The sequence below is a fragment of the Battus philenor genome, unplaced genomic scaffold (genome assembly GCF_028537555.1).
Source record: "Battus philenor isolate CCGP_79_NKW_IND1 unplaced genomic scaffold, ilBatPhil1.0.hap1 SCAF_19, whole genome shotgun sequence".
Taxonomy (NCBI): Eukaryota; Metazoa; Arthropoda; class Insecta; order Lepidoptera; family Papilionidae; genus Battus; species Battus philenor.
In genome coordinates, this window is record NW_027181681.1 from 12,088,400 (window position 1) to 12,107,302 (window position 18,903).

General features: G+C 36.4%; 1 protein-coding gene across 5 annotated transcripts in view; it reads right to left on the bottom strand.

The window, feature by feature from the left end:
* Nedd4 (E3 ubiquitin-protein ligase Nedd4) overlaps nucleotides 1-18,903 on the bottom strand; it is a 52,324-nt gene that overhangs the window by 19,636 nt on the left and 13,785 nt on the right. For 3 of the 5 annotated variants that reach the window (XM_068764651.1, XM_068764647.1, XM_068764650.1), the window contains 7 exons: nucleotides 15,712-15,793; nucleotides 12,927-12,965; nucleotides 9,777-9,946; nucleotides 6,997-7,153; nucleotides 3,497-3,580; nucleotides 1,802-1,917; nucleotides 654-777 (listed from right to left, as the gene is read on the bottom strand). In XM_068764651.1, the coding sequence (XP_068620752.1) occupies nucleotides 654-777; nucleotides 1,802-1,917; nucleotides 3,497-3,580; nucleotides 6,997-7,153; nucleotides 9,777-9,946; nucleotides 12,927-12,965; nucleotides 15,712-15,793 (772 nt within the window). The remainder of the gene's footprint in view (nucleotides 1-653; nucleotides 778-1,801; nucleotides 1,918-3,496; nucleotides 3,581-6,996; nucleotides 7,154-9,776; nucleotides 9,947-12,926; nucleotides 12,966-15,711; nucleotides 15,794-18,903) is intronic. The other 2 variants (XM_068764648.1, XM_068764649.1) reach the window with 2 other exon arrangements.

Consider the following 18,903-nt stretch of genomic DNA (forward strand, 5'->3'; position numbering starts at 1 on the left):
CCATCTATTCTGCAATGTGACTTGCCCACTACAACTCACCGATTCAATAAAATATACAAGGTAAAATGCTTAATATTATAAGATATACATAAATATCATCATAATATGCATCTTAACCTAACTCATGTCACTGGTGCGATTATCGGTAAGTTCATGTCATAAAAAAAAACATTTCACCACCACTATCATTGACTGGACTCAGTTCCCAATGAGAACATATATGTTAATACAATAAAAAATATATATATTATTATAAGTACAAAGTAAATACTATGACGAATGGTGTTTTTTTGAACATAGTATATCCTCTTATTTATATTATCTACTTACCCTTATATGAATCGAAAAAAAAATTAAAAAACTGACAGCTGTCATTTATAATCTATGGTCATATTGTTCAATTCAAGTATAAAAACCAATACGTAATTCCTGCCTTAATGTAATAGCAGCAGAGTTCTTTATTGAACAACTAAGCAAAATCATGCATTCTCTGATATGTTAATACGAAAGCCGACCGATTTAGAACTTTATTGCTACAGTCTTACGGTACAAATTTGAATGTCAGCTGCGACTAAAATCGAGATTTAAGTAAGCATCTCCAAAATTGCACTTAAAACTGATGGCGTAAGGTTGAATTCTAGTTGTCGGAGTACCTGATGGTTCGAAGCTGACGGGCTTGGGGTGTGGTCTTCATCGGCTGATATATGGAATCGCCTTTGAAATTCCGTCGCAGCGGTCTCCATTCGTTCAGCCTGCGTCTCCGTGCTGATGTTCCGGCTGGGGTATAACACTCCTATTAAGCATTACGTCTTAAAAGGTCAGCAAGACGCATCTATAAGACTTTTCTAGCTCAATAAAGACCACGTGGGCTATACACGCAGATCTGACGAAGTTAAAAAAAAATGAAATATTTAAATACAGGACCCGGCGATAGATACTGCACATCGACCTTTGGAAAGAGACGATCGACTAATTTCTTCCATTTCACTATCTGTGCTCTCAAAGAGATCAATGTCACAGTCTGGGAACTGAACTGAGAATAAGAATTATCATTATTTTTATATTACAATGTCTCATTTTAACTTCAGATATAATGGTGTTTATTATGCACAGTTGTAATTTTCCTAAATAAATAAACACGTTTTATTTTATTTTATTTTACCCAAACTTAAAGCCACCATTTATAGACAAATTGGTGTAGTTTATACAAAGAATAAAAATTATTATCGAAAAAAGCAAATGATACTTGTTTTAACAGCTCCTTATAGATACCGGACTATTTAATTTCGTGCGACAAAGATAATGCTCTACGAAGCCGAAATTATACGACTGTCTCTTTCCAAAGGACCATGTGCAATATTTATCGCTATATATTGTATATATATTATATAAAATTCTCGTGTCACGGTGTTCGAACTTGAACTCCTGAAACGGCTTGACTGATTTTTACCAAATTTAATATGCGTATTCAGTAGGTCTGAGAATCGGCTACTATCTATTTTCTATACCCCTAAGTGATAAGGGTGGTCCACCCCTAAATTTTATTTTTAATTTTTTAGACATTTTTTTTGGTTTTTATTTTATTATGATACAGCATACAAAAATACATACAAACCTAAATTTTCACCCCTCTACGATCAACCCTTATCTTACATTTGTTAATTAAAAACTTTAATTTTTTTTGCAAAACAACATTTGCGGGATCAGCTAGTATTGTATATAATTCTGCAAAACTGTTTTTGGATCTTATAAATAAAAGGTTGAGTACCACTGGAATAGACTATAAGTGAGTGAATCTTACGTGAATGTTGGTCGTTCCCATTGCGTAGACCTCGCTATATGGTTGACGTAGTACGTTCTACCGTTGGCATCCTGTCGTTCCTCCCAGCCCGGTGGCAACGGGTCGCCACCGATCGTCTGCAACAACGAAAATTACCTCCAGCTATAAACTCCTGCGCATTTAACACACCACGTGAATTTCGACTAGGCATTTACAATTCAACATAAAATTTCTATTCTCGTGAAGAATACTTTATTTATTTACTTTATTGGAGATAGACAGTAATAAAAGGCAGTAAGAAAGTACAAATTTAGAAGCTTAGAAATATAAAATTAGTTACAGTTGTTACCTTATAACTATCTCACTGAGAACATATAATGATTTATAGTCAAACAATGAAAAAACAAAAACATTACTAAACAGGGATCAAGGACTATGGTTTAAAAATTTATATTATGTTTGTTTAAAAATAATTATGGACACCGAAAAGCTTATTCTCGGATTTCTATCGTCTAAATAAACACGGTTTTCTTTTATATTCAAATAAGATCATAATTCAAAATAACTTTATTGAAGTTGACATTTACATGTGTTTTTAAATCGTCGATTTTTTTAATATTATAAGCAGTAAGGTACGATCAGATGAACGCTGATCTATTGAGAAGTCGATCAGAAACTCAACAGTTGCACTTTTAAATGAAATTCAACAATTTTACACATGTACATTATTATATCAACCATTCAAATGAGTCAACAAACGAAGTTACTCACATTTCGATCAACTAAATATCTCGAGATCTATAATAAGATTTATTTAATAATATACTTTAATTTTAGATTTAAAACAAATAAAATGACGGTGAAATATATCCTGTGGAACTTTATTATATATACGTACACACACCCATAAAGGATTTAACTTTTTGAAGAAGAAATATATGCGTTAATTTTATTTATATTTTTCAAATTTATCATGTTTGTTACTATTTGATATATAAGATTTTAAATTATGGCGTATAAATATTATGTATAACAGTGGCGCCGTGTACTCGCGCCAGTCGAACGCGGCACAAAATGGCGACGGAGCTGGCCAGCGGACCGCAGTAAGCGCGCGGCCGCGGCACGCGAAACAGCTCCGATATGTCTATGCAAACACCCAGTCCGCGTCGTACGTTATATATTTTAATAAAAATATATTGCAAAGCAAGAATTTCTTCTCTTTTTCTTATCTCTTAAATAAACATAGAACGCTTCTAGACAAGCTTGTGTCCTTGATTAGTTTAGTAAATCGATCATTATATTTCAGATATGACTAAGCATCTTTTCAACATGAGATATTATATTTATATATATATATATTAGTGGGACCGGAAAGTAACGTCGTTTCTGTCGATATGTTTTACAGAAAATCCGATTGATTTTCACATTCAAAATGTGTATACTAAATGGCAAAAGGTCGTTGATAACGATGGTGAATATATTGTTGATTAGAAATAAAAATATGTTAATAATGTAGTCGTGTGAATTTAACTTAAGAAAGCGACCTTACTTCCCGATTATAAATTAGCCGATTGTCTCTTTCTAAAGGTCGATGTGCAATATTATTATAAAGGTTAATCATGAAACCGGATTTCAAAGAAACAAATCAATAAAAATATTAAAAACCAATTAAATAAGGCGTAAATGCAAATTATTAAAAAAAAACAAAACACCTACTAATTGATTCATCAATGTCGTCTCCACCAACTGCCAATCACCGTCTCCCATAAAGGAAGCTACAGTCTGACCCGAAATGGCAACCTAACAGTGCAAAAATGAACTCTATCACTATTAGTTAATGGAATCAGGCGTTACCTCGCGGAAGTCCATCCTAAGTAAGAAAAGGACCAATATTTAGCCACTTCCCCACATGCAGTGGTAGTCGTGCAACAAAGTGCACCGCCCGCCAGCCCGCTGATAAATGCGTATGCGGCAAACAATGCGAATCACACAACCGCCACCACCAAATCACTCAACACGTGTTTCACCCCTCCACGGGGCATCTTCAGGAGTTATGTTACACCGATTAGTGCCAAACACAGAGTCACTCAGACTGTGTTGTGGCTGGCGGTGCATTTCATTGCACGACTACCACTGCATGTGCGGAAGTGGCTAAATATTGGTCCTTTTCTTACTTCTATCACTATTGTAATAAGGTGCAAATACCAAATTAACGACAAACCAGTGGTAGAATACTAAGACATGCAATAATAGGTCGCGGGTTCAATTCCATATAGTTCATACTATGTGCATTAATTGTTCACAAATAAATTTCTAGAATATGGGCAGCAGTCTTCTTACTTTTCTCTGCATACCATAATACCACACCGCGATTACCCCATAGATATCTTTGAGAGAGTGCTATGAAATATAAAATAAATACACCTATCCCCCGATTTAAACGGTAAATACGTTCCCGAGAAAAACGTGTAAATCGAAAATTAAAAATTTTCAAGTCAAAACCGTGTAAATCGAAAAACTTGCAGAAAATGCATGATTTTGCTATTTAACAGTTGTGATTTATTTCGATATTTTTAGGTGTACACAGAAATAAAAATTGCATTGACAAGTTAAAATATTTAATATGGAAACACTGTTTTTTTTATTTAATTACAATACATTAAAGAGAAGAACAAAAAATAAATTACTCTCATTCTTTTTCGGAATCGAAGGCTCGAATTCACTTTCATCACTCCAAGTTATTTGTGCCAATTCGATGTTTGAAGCAGAAATATTTACATTATGAGAAATAGTAATAAAATCGGTTATTAAAACAAAAAAAAAACTTATTTGAAAAACCGTGTAAAAGCGAAAACGTATAAAACAAGTACCGTGTAAATCGAGGGATAGGTGTACAGTGCTTATTTATTTACTTTATTGGAGATAAACAGCAACAAAAGGCAGTAAGAAAGTACAAACTTAGAAACTTAGAAATATAAAATTAGTTACAATTGTTACCTTATAACTATCTCACTAAGAACATTTAATGATTTAAAGTCAATGAAAAAACAAAGAAAAACATCACCAAACAGGGATCAAAGATCCAGCGCATTCTGTATATCACACCGCAATAATTACGAGTCAGCAAGCCGTCACGTTCCAATGAGGTTTATTGTATTGTGTGTACTCAATAATTTCGAACGAAATTGTCTTTTAAAAGATACGAGAGAGCACGAGAATATATCAATATCACTAATATATAAATTGTGGAAGTCACACATACTATATAAGTGTGCACGTTTACCAATATTTGTATTAGCAGTTGAGAGAGAGAGATCTAAAACGCGTTCTTGCTGCAGGAACTGTGCGATTGAATCTAGTAATATGTAAAAACTTTTATAGCTACAATAGATTGCTCATTTATTAGCAAAAAAAAACTTTAAATCATCTACACCTATCTCATAGCACCCTGTATGTGATCACTCGAAAATGTTACATCAATTTCTACATATACTCTATTTTTATTATCCTCGTTCCTAAGGATCCATTCCCATTACCATATATAAACCAGGGATGTTATATTTCGGGTAAATAAATTTTTCAGTTTGTTTTTTTACTTTTTTTACATACTTCTTCCTTCACAATATCTTTTATCGTTCGCATATTCTATCTTTCATTTGTACATCTTTCATACATCGTCTTTCTTCTCTCATCTATATTACCTTCATTTCTAGTTTTACAATTACAGTTAAAAACCGTTCTTTTTTAAAAAAAAAAACATTATTTTGCCTGTGTTGCTTTTTATGTATTTTTATCAACTGATTTTTTTTCTTGCAAGTCAATTTTTTTTAATTCTAATGCGACTGGCCAATAACTTTTGTCAGTCCAAAGTCTGCAAGGACAGATAATTAAATATACGTAAATTCGATTACTCCAAATTACGAAAACTCTTTTTATTTATACGAGGGCCAAACTGAAAGTTTTTAGAACTGGCAACTTAAAAGCATTATATTAAAAAAATAAGTTTAAATTTTGAAAATAGAACTCTTTACCAATAATATTGAGTATACATTTCATTCATTTGTCATTTGTTTTACGATTTGGCGGCAAATTGAAAATTGTCTGTGCACGTCAGAATGAATTTAAGCCGAGAAAATTTTCGTGCAATGATTTTTTATGACTTTCGATGTCATATAAGTCAACAAGAAAGTTATGATAGACTTCGATTGGCTTTTCACGATGAAGCCCCATCTCGTGCCACAGTTTACAACTGGTTTAATGAATTCAAACGTGGTCGAACTAATCTCACCGATGATTTGCGTGAGGGACGGCCTTCTACAGCGACGACTGAAGACAATATCAGTGTTGTGCGGCGTATGATAGAGACTGACAAAAGAGTGACCTATCAGCAGATTCGGACAAGTCTAGGCATAGGTATGAGTCAAGTGCACAAAATCCTCCATGAACATTTAGCGGTCAGGAAGCTTTGTGCCCGCTGGATACCGCATAATTTGACCGAGGCTCAAAAACTCCGTCGTGTTGATTGGTGCCGAGAAATGTTCCAAAAATTTAACGGAGGTGACTCAAATGCTGTGTTCGACATACTAACGGGTGACGAAAGCTGGATTTACTGTTATGATCCGGAAACCAAAAGACAGTCTGCTCAGTGGGTGTTTCCTTCCGAAGAGTTGCCAACTAAAGTGAAGAGAGGTCGAAGTGTTGGAAAAAAGATGGTGGCCTCGTTCTTCGGAAAGACAGGTCATTACGCGACAGTTGTCTTAGAGGATCAGAAAACGGTTAATGCAGAGTGATAGACATCTTTCTTCTTACATTGTACAATTTCTGTCTTACTTTTCCTTATTTATTACCGTTCATTCATCGCCCCACTTCCCATGTCTCTTTCCTCAAATATCACAGATCTAATTTATCACATTTATTTTCTTAGTATATACTTATTTACCAAAAAAATTTGCTAATTATTGCTATATATCACTGTTCTACCTTTCTTTTTTTTTCGTCTATCGATATTAGCACTGATATATTTCATAAATTGCAAGTAAACACAGGACAAAATAACTAGTATTTAGGGTCCTAGAAAAGAACGCAATCTACGAATTATCTCGTGGTTGTAAATCAACATGTTAATATACCCATGACTTATATGACAATAGTTATTGAATATAGTGTTAAAATTCACGTGCAAAAGCCTCAAGCGAAATTAAATAAATTTTCCTTACCGGTTGTACAGTTCCAGTTTGAGACTCTGGTTCAACCATCTCCCAGCCATCGGGAGCGGCGGGGGCTGCAATCGGCTCACTCTCATCTTCCGTCTCCCCCACTCTGCTGACCAGCGCCGCGTATACTTCTATATGACCACGCACTCTAGACCTGGCACTGCAAATATATATTTGTTAGTCTTGATACTTCACTTTTAGTAAACAATCTAATAAATGTTAAGCATTATAATCATAAACCAATACGTTACAGGAATTCCACAAATATCTTCAGATATGATTTAAAACAATTCTATCCAACAATTAAAAGTTCTGTTGAAGAATTGCCTTCCGAACCAGTGGTAGCTTGCTAAAGATTAACAAAACCGACATTTTATGTTTATCAACGAATCAAAAATGCTTGTAACAGCCTATTCAAATAAATAATATTTTGATTTTTAATTTTACATACGCTCATATTAAACATGTAAGTTAAAATTAATTAAACAACACTTGGAAGACATAAATAAAAGGTAAACAATCAATCGACCCAATGATATATTTTTAATCATATAAAATATATATAAATTAAAACTGATAATAAAACACTGTACCGCAACTACCTTTACTTGTGTGAAAGATTCATTTACTTATAGGCATTTATTTTACAATTACGATATTTCTTAAGATCAGATATTCGGATAATTACACCTGTATATCATATTACTAAGAATCTATTAAGTTTATTATAAATAAATTGACTAATTTAACTATTTTACGTATAGTTTATTCTAACATGCCAATACGAATGATTGTTTCTAAAAGAACTTTCCAGAATATTCGAACATCAAATCTCTAGGACATGGATTCACAGACCGCGGCCCGCCGGTCGAATACTGGTGGCCCGCCGGCAGCAAAAATAATACTCTCGTACATTCGAAAAATATCGAATTCTATTCCAGTATAAAACCAAAAAAAAATTTACCTATACTTCTGGCGGCCGGCCCGCCATCAGTTCATGATTTGCCCGAGTGGCCCCTAGTCTCAATAAGTCTGTGCAACCATGCTCTAGATTCTATTCATAACATATATATCATCTATAGGTGCATCACACGGAAAAACAAAACGATCGAACGAAAGCATTAAACACAAGCGCAAATAACAATTGAAATAATAAAGATTTCATATCTACATCTAATAAATGTGCACACTGCCATATACAAACGCATGCACGACATATGAACTTACAGTAAATCTATCTTCAATAGCATAATGCTGGTATGTTCCGATGTGATCTTATATAAACTGCTTTCCCTTTAATGATATAATGAAAAAATATCGACATGTTTTAGATTTATATTTTAGGTAATCGATTGATCTTTCTGAATATACGATACGAAATAAATATGTCCACTTATACAGGATGTTACACGACTAATTGATCAAACGTGGCACAGGAGTGGTTGAAGATACACATATATATCTCCTCTATAGCACTACGGGGATTTCTGAGGTAACGTGAACTATATAGGGAAGACCGCGTGGCGATGCCTAACCAGCAGAAATAGCACAAAAGGCGATCACCCGGGGGAGTTTAGTGGGTTTGAATCCCACTTAACCCTGTCCTTCACCCAGGTCATCTTGAACATTCGGAAGATTCCCCCCACCCCAAACCAAAAAAATAGGGGTTGAACTCAATCTATCTAGGTATCTAAAATAGCACAGCGCAAGAGAAGGCCGCGTGGCGATTCCTGACCGGGAGATACCGCGGTCCTCCGTATAAGACAAAGGCGATCACTGGGGGGTGGGGTTATTGGGTAAGAATCCTACATAAACCTGTCCTCCCCCCAGAGGCCATCTTGAACATTCTGAAAATCACCCCCCCCCCCATGTCAAAAAAAGAGGAATTGAAGTCATTACATATTCATGTCTCCATTTTCAACGGTACGGCATTCCTTCAGAGAACTTTGTGGCTGATAATTTTGTGGCAGGTTTTTGGCTCAAACTAGCTGTACCTTTTGTTTATGACCCCCCCCCCCTTGGGGGCCTCTCGTACCCCTAACGAGTTTGGGATAGGGACTTTTATTTATTTTCGCGTTTTTTTCTATGCATCGGAAGATCTTTCATTAATTTCCTTACTTTCCACATTTCATCTGTCTTACTCTTCCATTCCATTTTCTCTCTTTTCCGATACCTTGTGTTGTAACATAACATATATATATATATATATATATATATATATATATATATATGTCGTAATGTTGACTGCACTATATGTATATACAAAGTTTTACAGTATTATTTCTTATAAGTGTATAAGTTTTAAACCGGTGAATATATATCTTGTTAGTCGGCAACACCTTGAAGCTATTTTACCTATTTCCAAACACTCTGTATAAGAACATCACTCTGAAATATATTACATTAATATTTTTTTCCAATTGAATGCGACAGACCTAATAACTAAATATAGTCTGCAGACAGATAAGTAATACTAAATTTAAATATATATTAATTCCAATTTTTAAACGCTTTTTCTTCCTATACTTTAATAGTTATTTATTGTTCTTTAAGCTACTGGTTTTTGAATATCGAGTATCATAATTGGATAGCAAATTAGTCATAAATTCACCCTTTTAATGCTTCTATAGCTATAACTAAACACCCTGTATGTTATAAGGTTTCAAATTAAATAGTAAAAGTCAATAAAGTATACTCACACTTAACATCCAACACGCAACGAGCTACAGAATCTAGAAAACTCAAGAAAAAAAAAGGCATCGCATGCACAAGTCACTACTTACACAGACCTTCGAGGACGCAGGGGGTACTTAGCGGGGGGAGGTCTTGGCGCCGCTGCAGACTCTGTAGGAGCACCGGCGAGAGGAATCTCCACCATGCCGAGGAAGTCATCCCTCGTCAGCCGGTTCTCATCGAACACCTGAATCAGCAGCTTCTGCTCCTGCGGCTTTACCTGCATAATATTTCATGGTCATGTCATCCAATCACACTATCGCTTCACATTCGAAAAGAAGAAGAAAATTTATTTATTAACTCTCAATAATCTATAACTTTTGGCGAGGTTAACAAAATGATAAACGGAATACGATAGCGCGATTTAAAAGACAACTGGCGCCATCTATAAATTTCATGGAGAACTATTCTTAATAATAAGACAATAATTTCGAACAGACGCCGACTACAAGGCATAAGCCAACTCTAAACATCATCACGATGATCATTCCTGCGTCGCGTCTACCAGCTCCTGGTCGCCACTCTTCAGACATATTTACTTATGAATGATTTCATCATAATGCCATACAAAGAATGTCTATTTCCAGAGATAATTCTCCGCCAACGATCACCACAAAAAGCGGTCTTACTCTAACTGCGTTTAGCGACTTTTCGGGTCCTTGCACCCAGTGGGGGGGTATAACTATTTCTTGATCATCATCACCAGTTCAACCGTAGAACGAGGACAGTTACATATCCCCTACTCTCACTGTATCACACGGTCTACTAATACTTGTGGCATCTTAAGAAAGTTTGTCCCACAATATGTTACATCTGTGCCGATCTTCGGCTATATATTGCTTCAACTAGCAATATCAATAATGATCAACAAATAACTGTAAACTTTAAAAGCAAAGTTAACCCTTAATTAGGCGCATGGGGTCAGGGCCGCTTAAAATTCAAAAAATAATGGCTTACAGTCTTCAGAGCGTACTAACGCTCTTTCTAGCTTCCTCACTCCCCCCGGGGTACGCAAATTAATCGCATCCAGAACATTAACTCTTGCACACACATCGCTGTCCCTTAGAGAGCTGACCCCATGCGCCCAGTTACGTTCCATTTTTTGGCAAAGGTAAGTTTTTACTTTTGTGATTTTTTTTGTGTTTATATTAGTATATTGTTTACTGTTTATCTTTGTATGTGTGTATTTTGATACGGTATGATTTCTTTATGTATTTTTGAGTTTTTTTCTATGCTTTTTCTTTTTTTTTGAATTGAAATGCCTAACGACAAACTAATATTGCAATGGCTGGATGAAGTGCTTGATGAAGAGCAAGATGTTGCTGGTTCGGATTCGCAAGACGAAACTTTAAACGATGCTGTCATTGATAGTGCTCATAATTCAGAAAGCGAAATTAAGGAGTCTGAACATATCCAAGACATCCCTGTATCGACGGAAGATAATTATTTTTTATCTCGACATACTCAGAGAAATGGCCCGAAAGTGAAATGGTTAAAGTACCACCAACGAACGCAGTAAGGATCCGAGCACAAAATATTATTTTACATTTACCTGGAGTATAAACATATCTGGAATCAACCCATTTGTCATACACAAAGCGAATACTGAGAAGACTTTGACATATACAAGACGGATTTTCTTGAAGAAAATAGCTGCGGCACATGTGGAAGATCATCAAAAACGTTGCATACAACTACGTGCTGTACCAGCGACAACAAAAAGACGGCTCCATGAAGTTTATAATGTGAACAAGGCGGTTTATCAATCGAAAACTAAGCGCGGGCGCTGTTCATCATGTCCTAGAAAGGACGACAAAAAAGTGCTACCAAAATGTTTCAAGTGTCGTAAATTTATTTGTCAGCAACACTCAAGGATTTACTGCGTCGGATGCAGAACAGAAGATTCCGCTGATGAGGCTGAATAAACTTTATTTCTTAAGTTGATCTTGGCTATGCCAAAAAAATTAGTTTAAAGTGAGGTTTACTGTTTTTGTTTTTTTTTTAATATTTTTAATGTCATAGTAAGTATTTGTTTCTTAAAGTTAAGTATATTAAAGTACTTTATTAATTACTAAAGAAATCCATTAAGTTTTATTCCTTTTTGATACTCTTTTCTCAATATTTTTTTGGGGTCATTTAAGACCCCATGCGCCTAATTGAGTGATTTTCTCAATGCGCCTAATTAAGGGTTAATAGTAATAAAAACGTTCCAATACATCGTTACGGAATGACGTAACGGAACGTAGATCTAGTTACGGGTCATAAAAGCAACCGTAAATTCCATTATACGTAATAAAGTATTTATTTGGCGCCAGAGTTCTTTCTATATATCTTTTATATGCGCCTGTATGAGAAATACTACTGTTTATAGAAATATATATCTATTATGAGAGAAACCCCCTATTTACCCCCCCCCCCCCCCCCCCGCTGCCTCCATCACCACTTTGTCCTGATCATTAGTTCGATCAATCTTCCTTTCCTAGAAAGTGTTCTTGCTTTAGAATAAACTATCCACAGGAATTACTAATCTGCAAATCGACATTCTTTCAAAAAGAAAGTTCGAGAACTATCGATAGAAAAATATTACTAATAAGTTGTATAATAGACCCGAGGATTGTAAATAGATATAACACATTTTTTTTTCTATTCAATGCTGCAGGCCATAGTAGATCACGGATTCGATTTTCGGTGATACAATCGTATATAATTCACAATTTGCGCATTAATCATTTAGGATTGCCACTGCTCATAAACAAATGACTGACCCCAACGCCCTCTGCGTACCATAACACCATAATGCTATCCAACCCGCCTGACAAGTGGCGATTATGGTACATCCCCCCATATATATATTTAGGGTTGGCCTATGCAGTGGGCATCTATCAGCTTAAAAAAGAAGTAAAGCTATGGATTTACTCCTGCTTTACACTTATAAACAATCATCCTCTATTTTTGTCCCCTCCCTGCCATGTTTGGAGCAGGGGAATACTTTTCCTCGCTTACATATATTTTTCATCATCCTGTACATTGTACTTGTACTTGCACTTGTACAACCGTGGACTTCTGCCTCTTTCCCAGTCACTATCAAGCATTCTTAGTTATTGTGATCTGCGACCAAAAATATGGCCAAAATACCGTGTTGTGGTCAGACATGAAGTGATCTCTATTTTTATAGCAAGACATTTGAAAGATATACTCACCCTGAATACGAACTCCTGATTCCATACCGGATTCAAAGTCTGTAAATGAAAATAATAATATATTAGATACAATTTACATATGTACGGATTCTTCTACCATGAGACGGTAGACGCTACGATGGTATGCCCACTACTAGATGGATGGATGACATAGTTGAGGTAGCGGGAAGTTTCTGGATGCTGGCAGCACAGGATCGGCCATCGTGGCGATCTTTGGAGGAGGCATATACCTCTCAGTGGGCGTGTATCAGTTGCAAATAAACAAGACATTTTCAAAACTCGACGACGCCTTTAAGATTCGAACCAACACAACGTCAAATTATCTTTATAATCTTATATGAAAAATAGTGACAGACACATGATAAATACAAGAAATAAAATAAAGAACCAACACTACAACAACGACTTAACTTCGTCTTCAAAATGCTAACAAATCCTTCACGGCTGTGTGTACGCATATATAATAAAGTTCCACAGGGTATCTTACACCTTCCGTTTCTTTATATTAAATCTATATGTGTGTGTGCGTGTGCGCGTGTGCGTATGTGCGTGTGCGTGTGTGCGTGTGTGCATGTGTGCGTGTGTGCGTGTGCGTATGTGCGTGTGCGCGTGTGCGCGTGCGCGTGTGCGTGCGTGCGAGCGTGCGACCGTGCGACCATGTATGCGTGCGTGTGTGTGTGTGTGTTAGACGGAAGACTGAAATCATAAACATTGCGAGAAATTGCGGAAGACACAAATTTATACTAAAAGAAATATAAAAGAAAGAAAACACTCATGAACATTGAATGGCGTATTTTATAAAGTTTTCCTCTCTGTTGCGATGCTATAAATAAAAACCCGACAATGTAATTCTGTTGAAGGTTTTCATGTCTTTCTTTAAGTTAATTAGTTGGATATTACAATTTTCCCTTTCACAAAGGCGATAACCACATCGTGAGAAGAATATATTTCATTAATAACACTATATGACAGTGGTATATCAAGTCAATATTATGTTGATGATGAATCGACGTAGATTGGAGGAACTAGGAGTGTTTTAAAAAGAATAGTGTCATCAACTATGACATATTTAATGGAATCAGGCGTTACCTTGCGGAAGTCTATCCTAAATAAGAAAAGGACCAATATTTAGCCACTTCCGCAAATGCAGTGGTAGTCGTGCAACAAAGTGCACAACCCACCAACCCGCTGACAAATGCACAAATGCGGCAAACAATGCGAACTAAACAACTGCCACCGTCAAATCATTCAACACGTATTTCACCCCACCACGGGGCATCCTCAGGAGTTATGTTACACCGATTAGTGCCAAACACAGAGTCTGTGACTCTGACTGGCTAAATATTGGTCCTTTTCTTAATCAACTATGACGTCACCGACATCATTTCGGTGATTATTCTTCCACCAAAAATGTTTCGAAGGATCTTTTGTATTCTTCGAAACCCTTACCAAACTATTCCTTACTTAAGTTTTGCTACAACAAAACTTACGAATAATGGTCTATGGTAAAATTTTTTTTCAAGAAATAAACCATCAAATCAAGTAATATATATCAAGTGATTTTTTGGAATGTGTATTCCACGCCATGTGGGGCGTATACGACCCCCGTTGCACTTTCCGTTCAGGCCATTTGCAATTCTCATTGGAAAACAAATGATTCTTAAAAATGAATTGTAACCTCAAATATAGATAAATTCACATCACGTACGCGCGTACGTAATGCATATTAAAATTTATAACTTTTTCCCGCTAATTATAGCTTTGCAGTTTTGATAAAGTATAAAGCGTTCGTCCTTAACGACTACTTTTAATTTTTAAAGTGTGGGTCGTATACACCCCACGCGTCCTGAATGGAAAACTTCAAAAATTGTCGCGGCACGGAACGTGTTAAAATACATAGCTGCCCGATTTGTAAATTTTTTTTGTTGAGGGTAGACAGATATTTGTTTAATGGAAACAAACGTTATTTTGCGGAAGTCCATTCTAAGTAAAAAAGGACCAATATTTAGCCACTTCCGCACATGCAGTCACTGTTGTTTTGCACATGCATGTTGCACGACTACGACTGCATTTACGGAAGTGACTGAATTTTGGTCCTTATCTTACTTAGATATTTTTGTTTTAGTGGGTATAAATAACTATGCACAATTAGCACAGATAGAGTTGTCTCTTGAACCGCCGGAGCGTTTGGATCTATCAAGACAGTCCCTAGACGTTCTTTGAAAGGCATAAGCCTTCCGAAAAGTTATCTATAGAGGGATATGCCATAATCGCCTCGCTTGGTAGGCGGGTTGGCAATCGCAGTATGGCCACATCTTCTGGAAACTTATTTATCAACAGTGGCAATCCTTTATAATTTGATGCACAAAAGAATGAAATATATGTAACATAGTATCCCCGGAATCGAACCCGAGATCTAGGATCGCAAGGCTCAAAACATTGTTACAAAGTCTAACATAAGAAGATTCTCAAAAATTTTGTAATTATCTCCAAAATTATTTCAGTGATGACGACAAAGCTGAAATTGCTCTAGTAGAAGCTACATTACGCCATCAGCGTCGCTTAGAAAAGGGGAATCCCACAGAAATATAATTCTTTGTATACATCGTGCGAAAGAGAGCGCTATACAAGACTGCTCGACTTGTGATTGGCTGACGATTTTTATTGGTTGAATATTGTTTTCACACTTCTACTTCGGACTTCGTGTTGTCATTACCTTTAAGACAAAATTCCACTATTTCTCAGAAGTATGCAAGCGAAGAAATTTAAAAATAAGTAACGTTACCTTCTTCTTGGTCTTGGTGAGGAAGGTCTCAACGGTGACGTCTCCATCAGTTTTCTGAAGCTCGACACGGACGTAGGGATCGCTGGAAAAAAGATAATTCTAATTAGTGAAAAATATTTAAACTTTTTTAATTATAAAACGAAATAACATGTGCAGCCGATGACAGTTGGGGTCGAAAGGCGACCACCAGGCGGTGGAGGCCTGGTTGGAACCTCTATTAGGTGGAGCACGACATAGTCAAGTCGATGAATTCCGGCAGCATAAGACTGATCATCGTGGTGATCTGCGCTTTGCAGTGAACATCAGCTGTTATGATGACGATATGAATCCAAAAATTACAGTTTATCATCCCAGCAAGGAGTTACTGTAATTGTTCACGTCAAACCAACATGCAATAGTAATGACGCAGAAGACTGCAAAGATCGAAGAACATCAGAGCTTCTCATACACAGCCGAAGACCTGGATGTCGAAGTAGACTTGGCGACGGATTCCAATCCACGATACGTATCCTGGCCTGGTAAATAAGCGGCTGTTACTTGAAAAAAATTTGCATATTCCATATACAATACAACGTGTAGACTTTTAACGTGCCGCCGACGACAAAGTTAGGTCACATACAAAGGGATAAAATATGATTTATACGCTTACAAATACTTATTCGTGATTGGAACTCAAACTTTAATGCAGTTTACATATTTATCGTCAAGTTTATCAACTGCAGTATGTCCAATGGAATCAGATTAATTTTGAATGACGTCTTTCAGAAAAAAATTCAGCGAACTTCTGTACCAGAACAACACTACGGTAGTATGCGAAGAAGTTTCGGTAATTTTGACATATATCAATCTCAATGTATTTACTAGGTAGCGCAAGCTATGCAAGAGATAACATATATATGTCCTTGGACTTTGACGAGTATGTTGACTCAAAGATAGTGTAGACATCCAATGTCCTGTTCGAGAAAAACAAGTCAACAACTCGTAGGACATCGAATGATGATAGAGTCGATATCTTAGGCTACGAGGAAAGTCGCTGTTCACCAGAGCTCTAGCTTAGACTCACGGAGACCAAAACTCGACTTTAGAGGAATCTCTCTACATTACAAATAGTCGCAAAATCGAATCTCTCTATATTAGAAATAGAGTCCCAAAATCGATTCCAGGAGAATTTCTCTACATTAGAAAGAGAGTCCTAGAAACGATTCCAGAGGAATTTCTCTACATTAGAAATAGCGTCCCAAAATCGATTCCATAGGAATTTCTCTGCGTTTGAAATAGAGTCCCAAATTTGATTCCGGAGGAATTTATCTACATTAGAAATAGAATCCCGAAATCGATTTCAGAGGAATTTTTCTACATTAGAAATAGAGTCCCAAATTCGATTGCAGAGGAATTTCTCTACATTAGAAATAGAGTCCCAAATACGATTCCAGAGGAATTTCTCTACTTTAGATATAGAGTCCTAAAATCGATTCCAGAGGAATTTCTCTACATTAGAAATAGAGTCCCAAATTCTGCTCTTAACGAATTATAAAATTAAGATCTACGATCAGTGATACAAAGTGACTATTCGGTAAGTTATTTGGACAGTGATTTCTTAAGCGATTTGAAAGCGAAGTTTGGACTAATCGACAATACACTTTGTGTTAAAGTAGGGTGACCATCTGACTTGTGAATAAAGGACTCCTTGTGAACCAGTGGTGTTTCATTACGAGTCAGAACCCACAGTACGAAACAATATATACCAACATACATATGTATACAACATATACACCTATAATAAATACGTTTAGATCTCACGCCACTATGGCACACACCTCGGTGATTAAATTATTAAAAAAAATTAATTTCCCATGTGTTATAAATGTAAATTTTCCTAAGCTTTTTAATTTTTAATGTTTTCAACTGAACAGCCTGTAGTACAAACAGTTATAATTATTTTTAAATAGCGTTCATTGCTAAGCGGGCAACTTGACCTTATGCTTAGTCGTCATATGCAACTTAAGACGTTAGACAGCTGCTTATTATTACATAAGCGCATCACGTGCAACTTACAACCAGTTAGCAAACATTATACTGCCATTGTATGAATTCGCTAATTTTCAAACTTAAGTTATAAAATCCAACTTCATACGAACAAAATAAAATTTGTGATACACGAAATTCACATCTAATTATGTTCATCACCTGATCACCACCTGTGCCCCTATTTGGCGCAGAGAGTATTGACTGCCAGTCTCGGTTGCAGGAGAGAATAGAGGAGGGAAACATTACCAAGCTGGTACAGGCAGAAGAAAGGCGCCGAATCTCCTCAGAGTATTGTAAAAAGATAATAAATATGATAATTAAAAGCAAGAAATACTAGTCCGGTAAGTCAAGAATGAGAAAACGATCTGTTATAAGTATGTGATATAGAATTTAATAAAAACAATTTATAAATATATTACATATAATAATATTATGAAGTGGCCATTAGTATATTTATATGTGATTTTTCCTTCTAAATTTAATTTTAAATTTTTACCATATTTTTCATGTTTTATGACATTATCTAGTTTAACCTGCTTTTATTAACTAAGAAAGGTACTAATATATAGCCACTTCCGCACATGCAGTGGTAGTCGTGCAATGAAGTGCACAGCCCGACAGTCTGTTGATAAATGTGCGTGGGTTAAACAATGCGAAACACAACTACCGCCGTTAATTTACTCTACACGTGTTTCACCCCTCCACGGAGCATCCCCAGGAGTAATATTACACAGACTAGTGCCAAAAGCTTACTCGGTGTTTGGTAGTATTAATCCCTTTATTAGTTAGAATGGACTTCCGCAAGGTGACGCCTGAATCTATTAGACATAATAATGTTCTGTTATTACTTCTACAAATATTTTTTTTAGTGATATACACCCACTGTTAGGTAAGGTTAGGTTCGTGGAGGGCCGTGGTCTCTTTCTGTGAGACCGTCATGGTCCAGAAGGAGGCGGTCGAACGGGATCGGCAGAGGACAGATCCCGCTTGGAGACGACGCCGTCAGCGCAGGGACGCACCTCGCAACGGCCCTCCGGTCAATAGTGCTCCCCTACCATAAACGGGGCCTTCGGAGTCGCAGGAGTTTAGGGTGGGGGCCCTAAACTCCCACTAGCTTCGGCGACTCTGAGGCGGACGATGGTTCGACGTGGTCTCGAACCATCG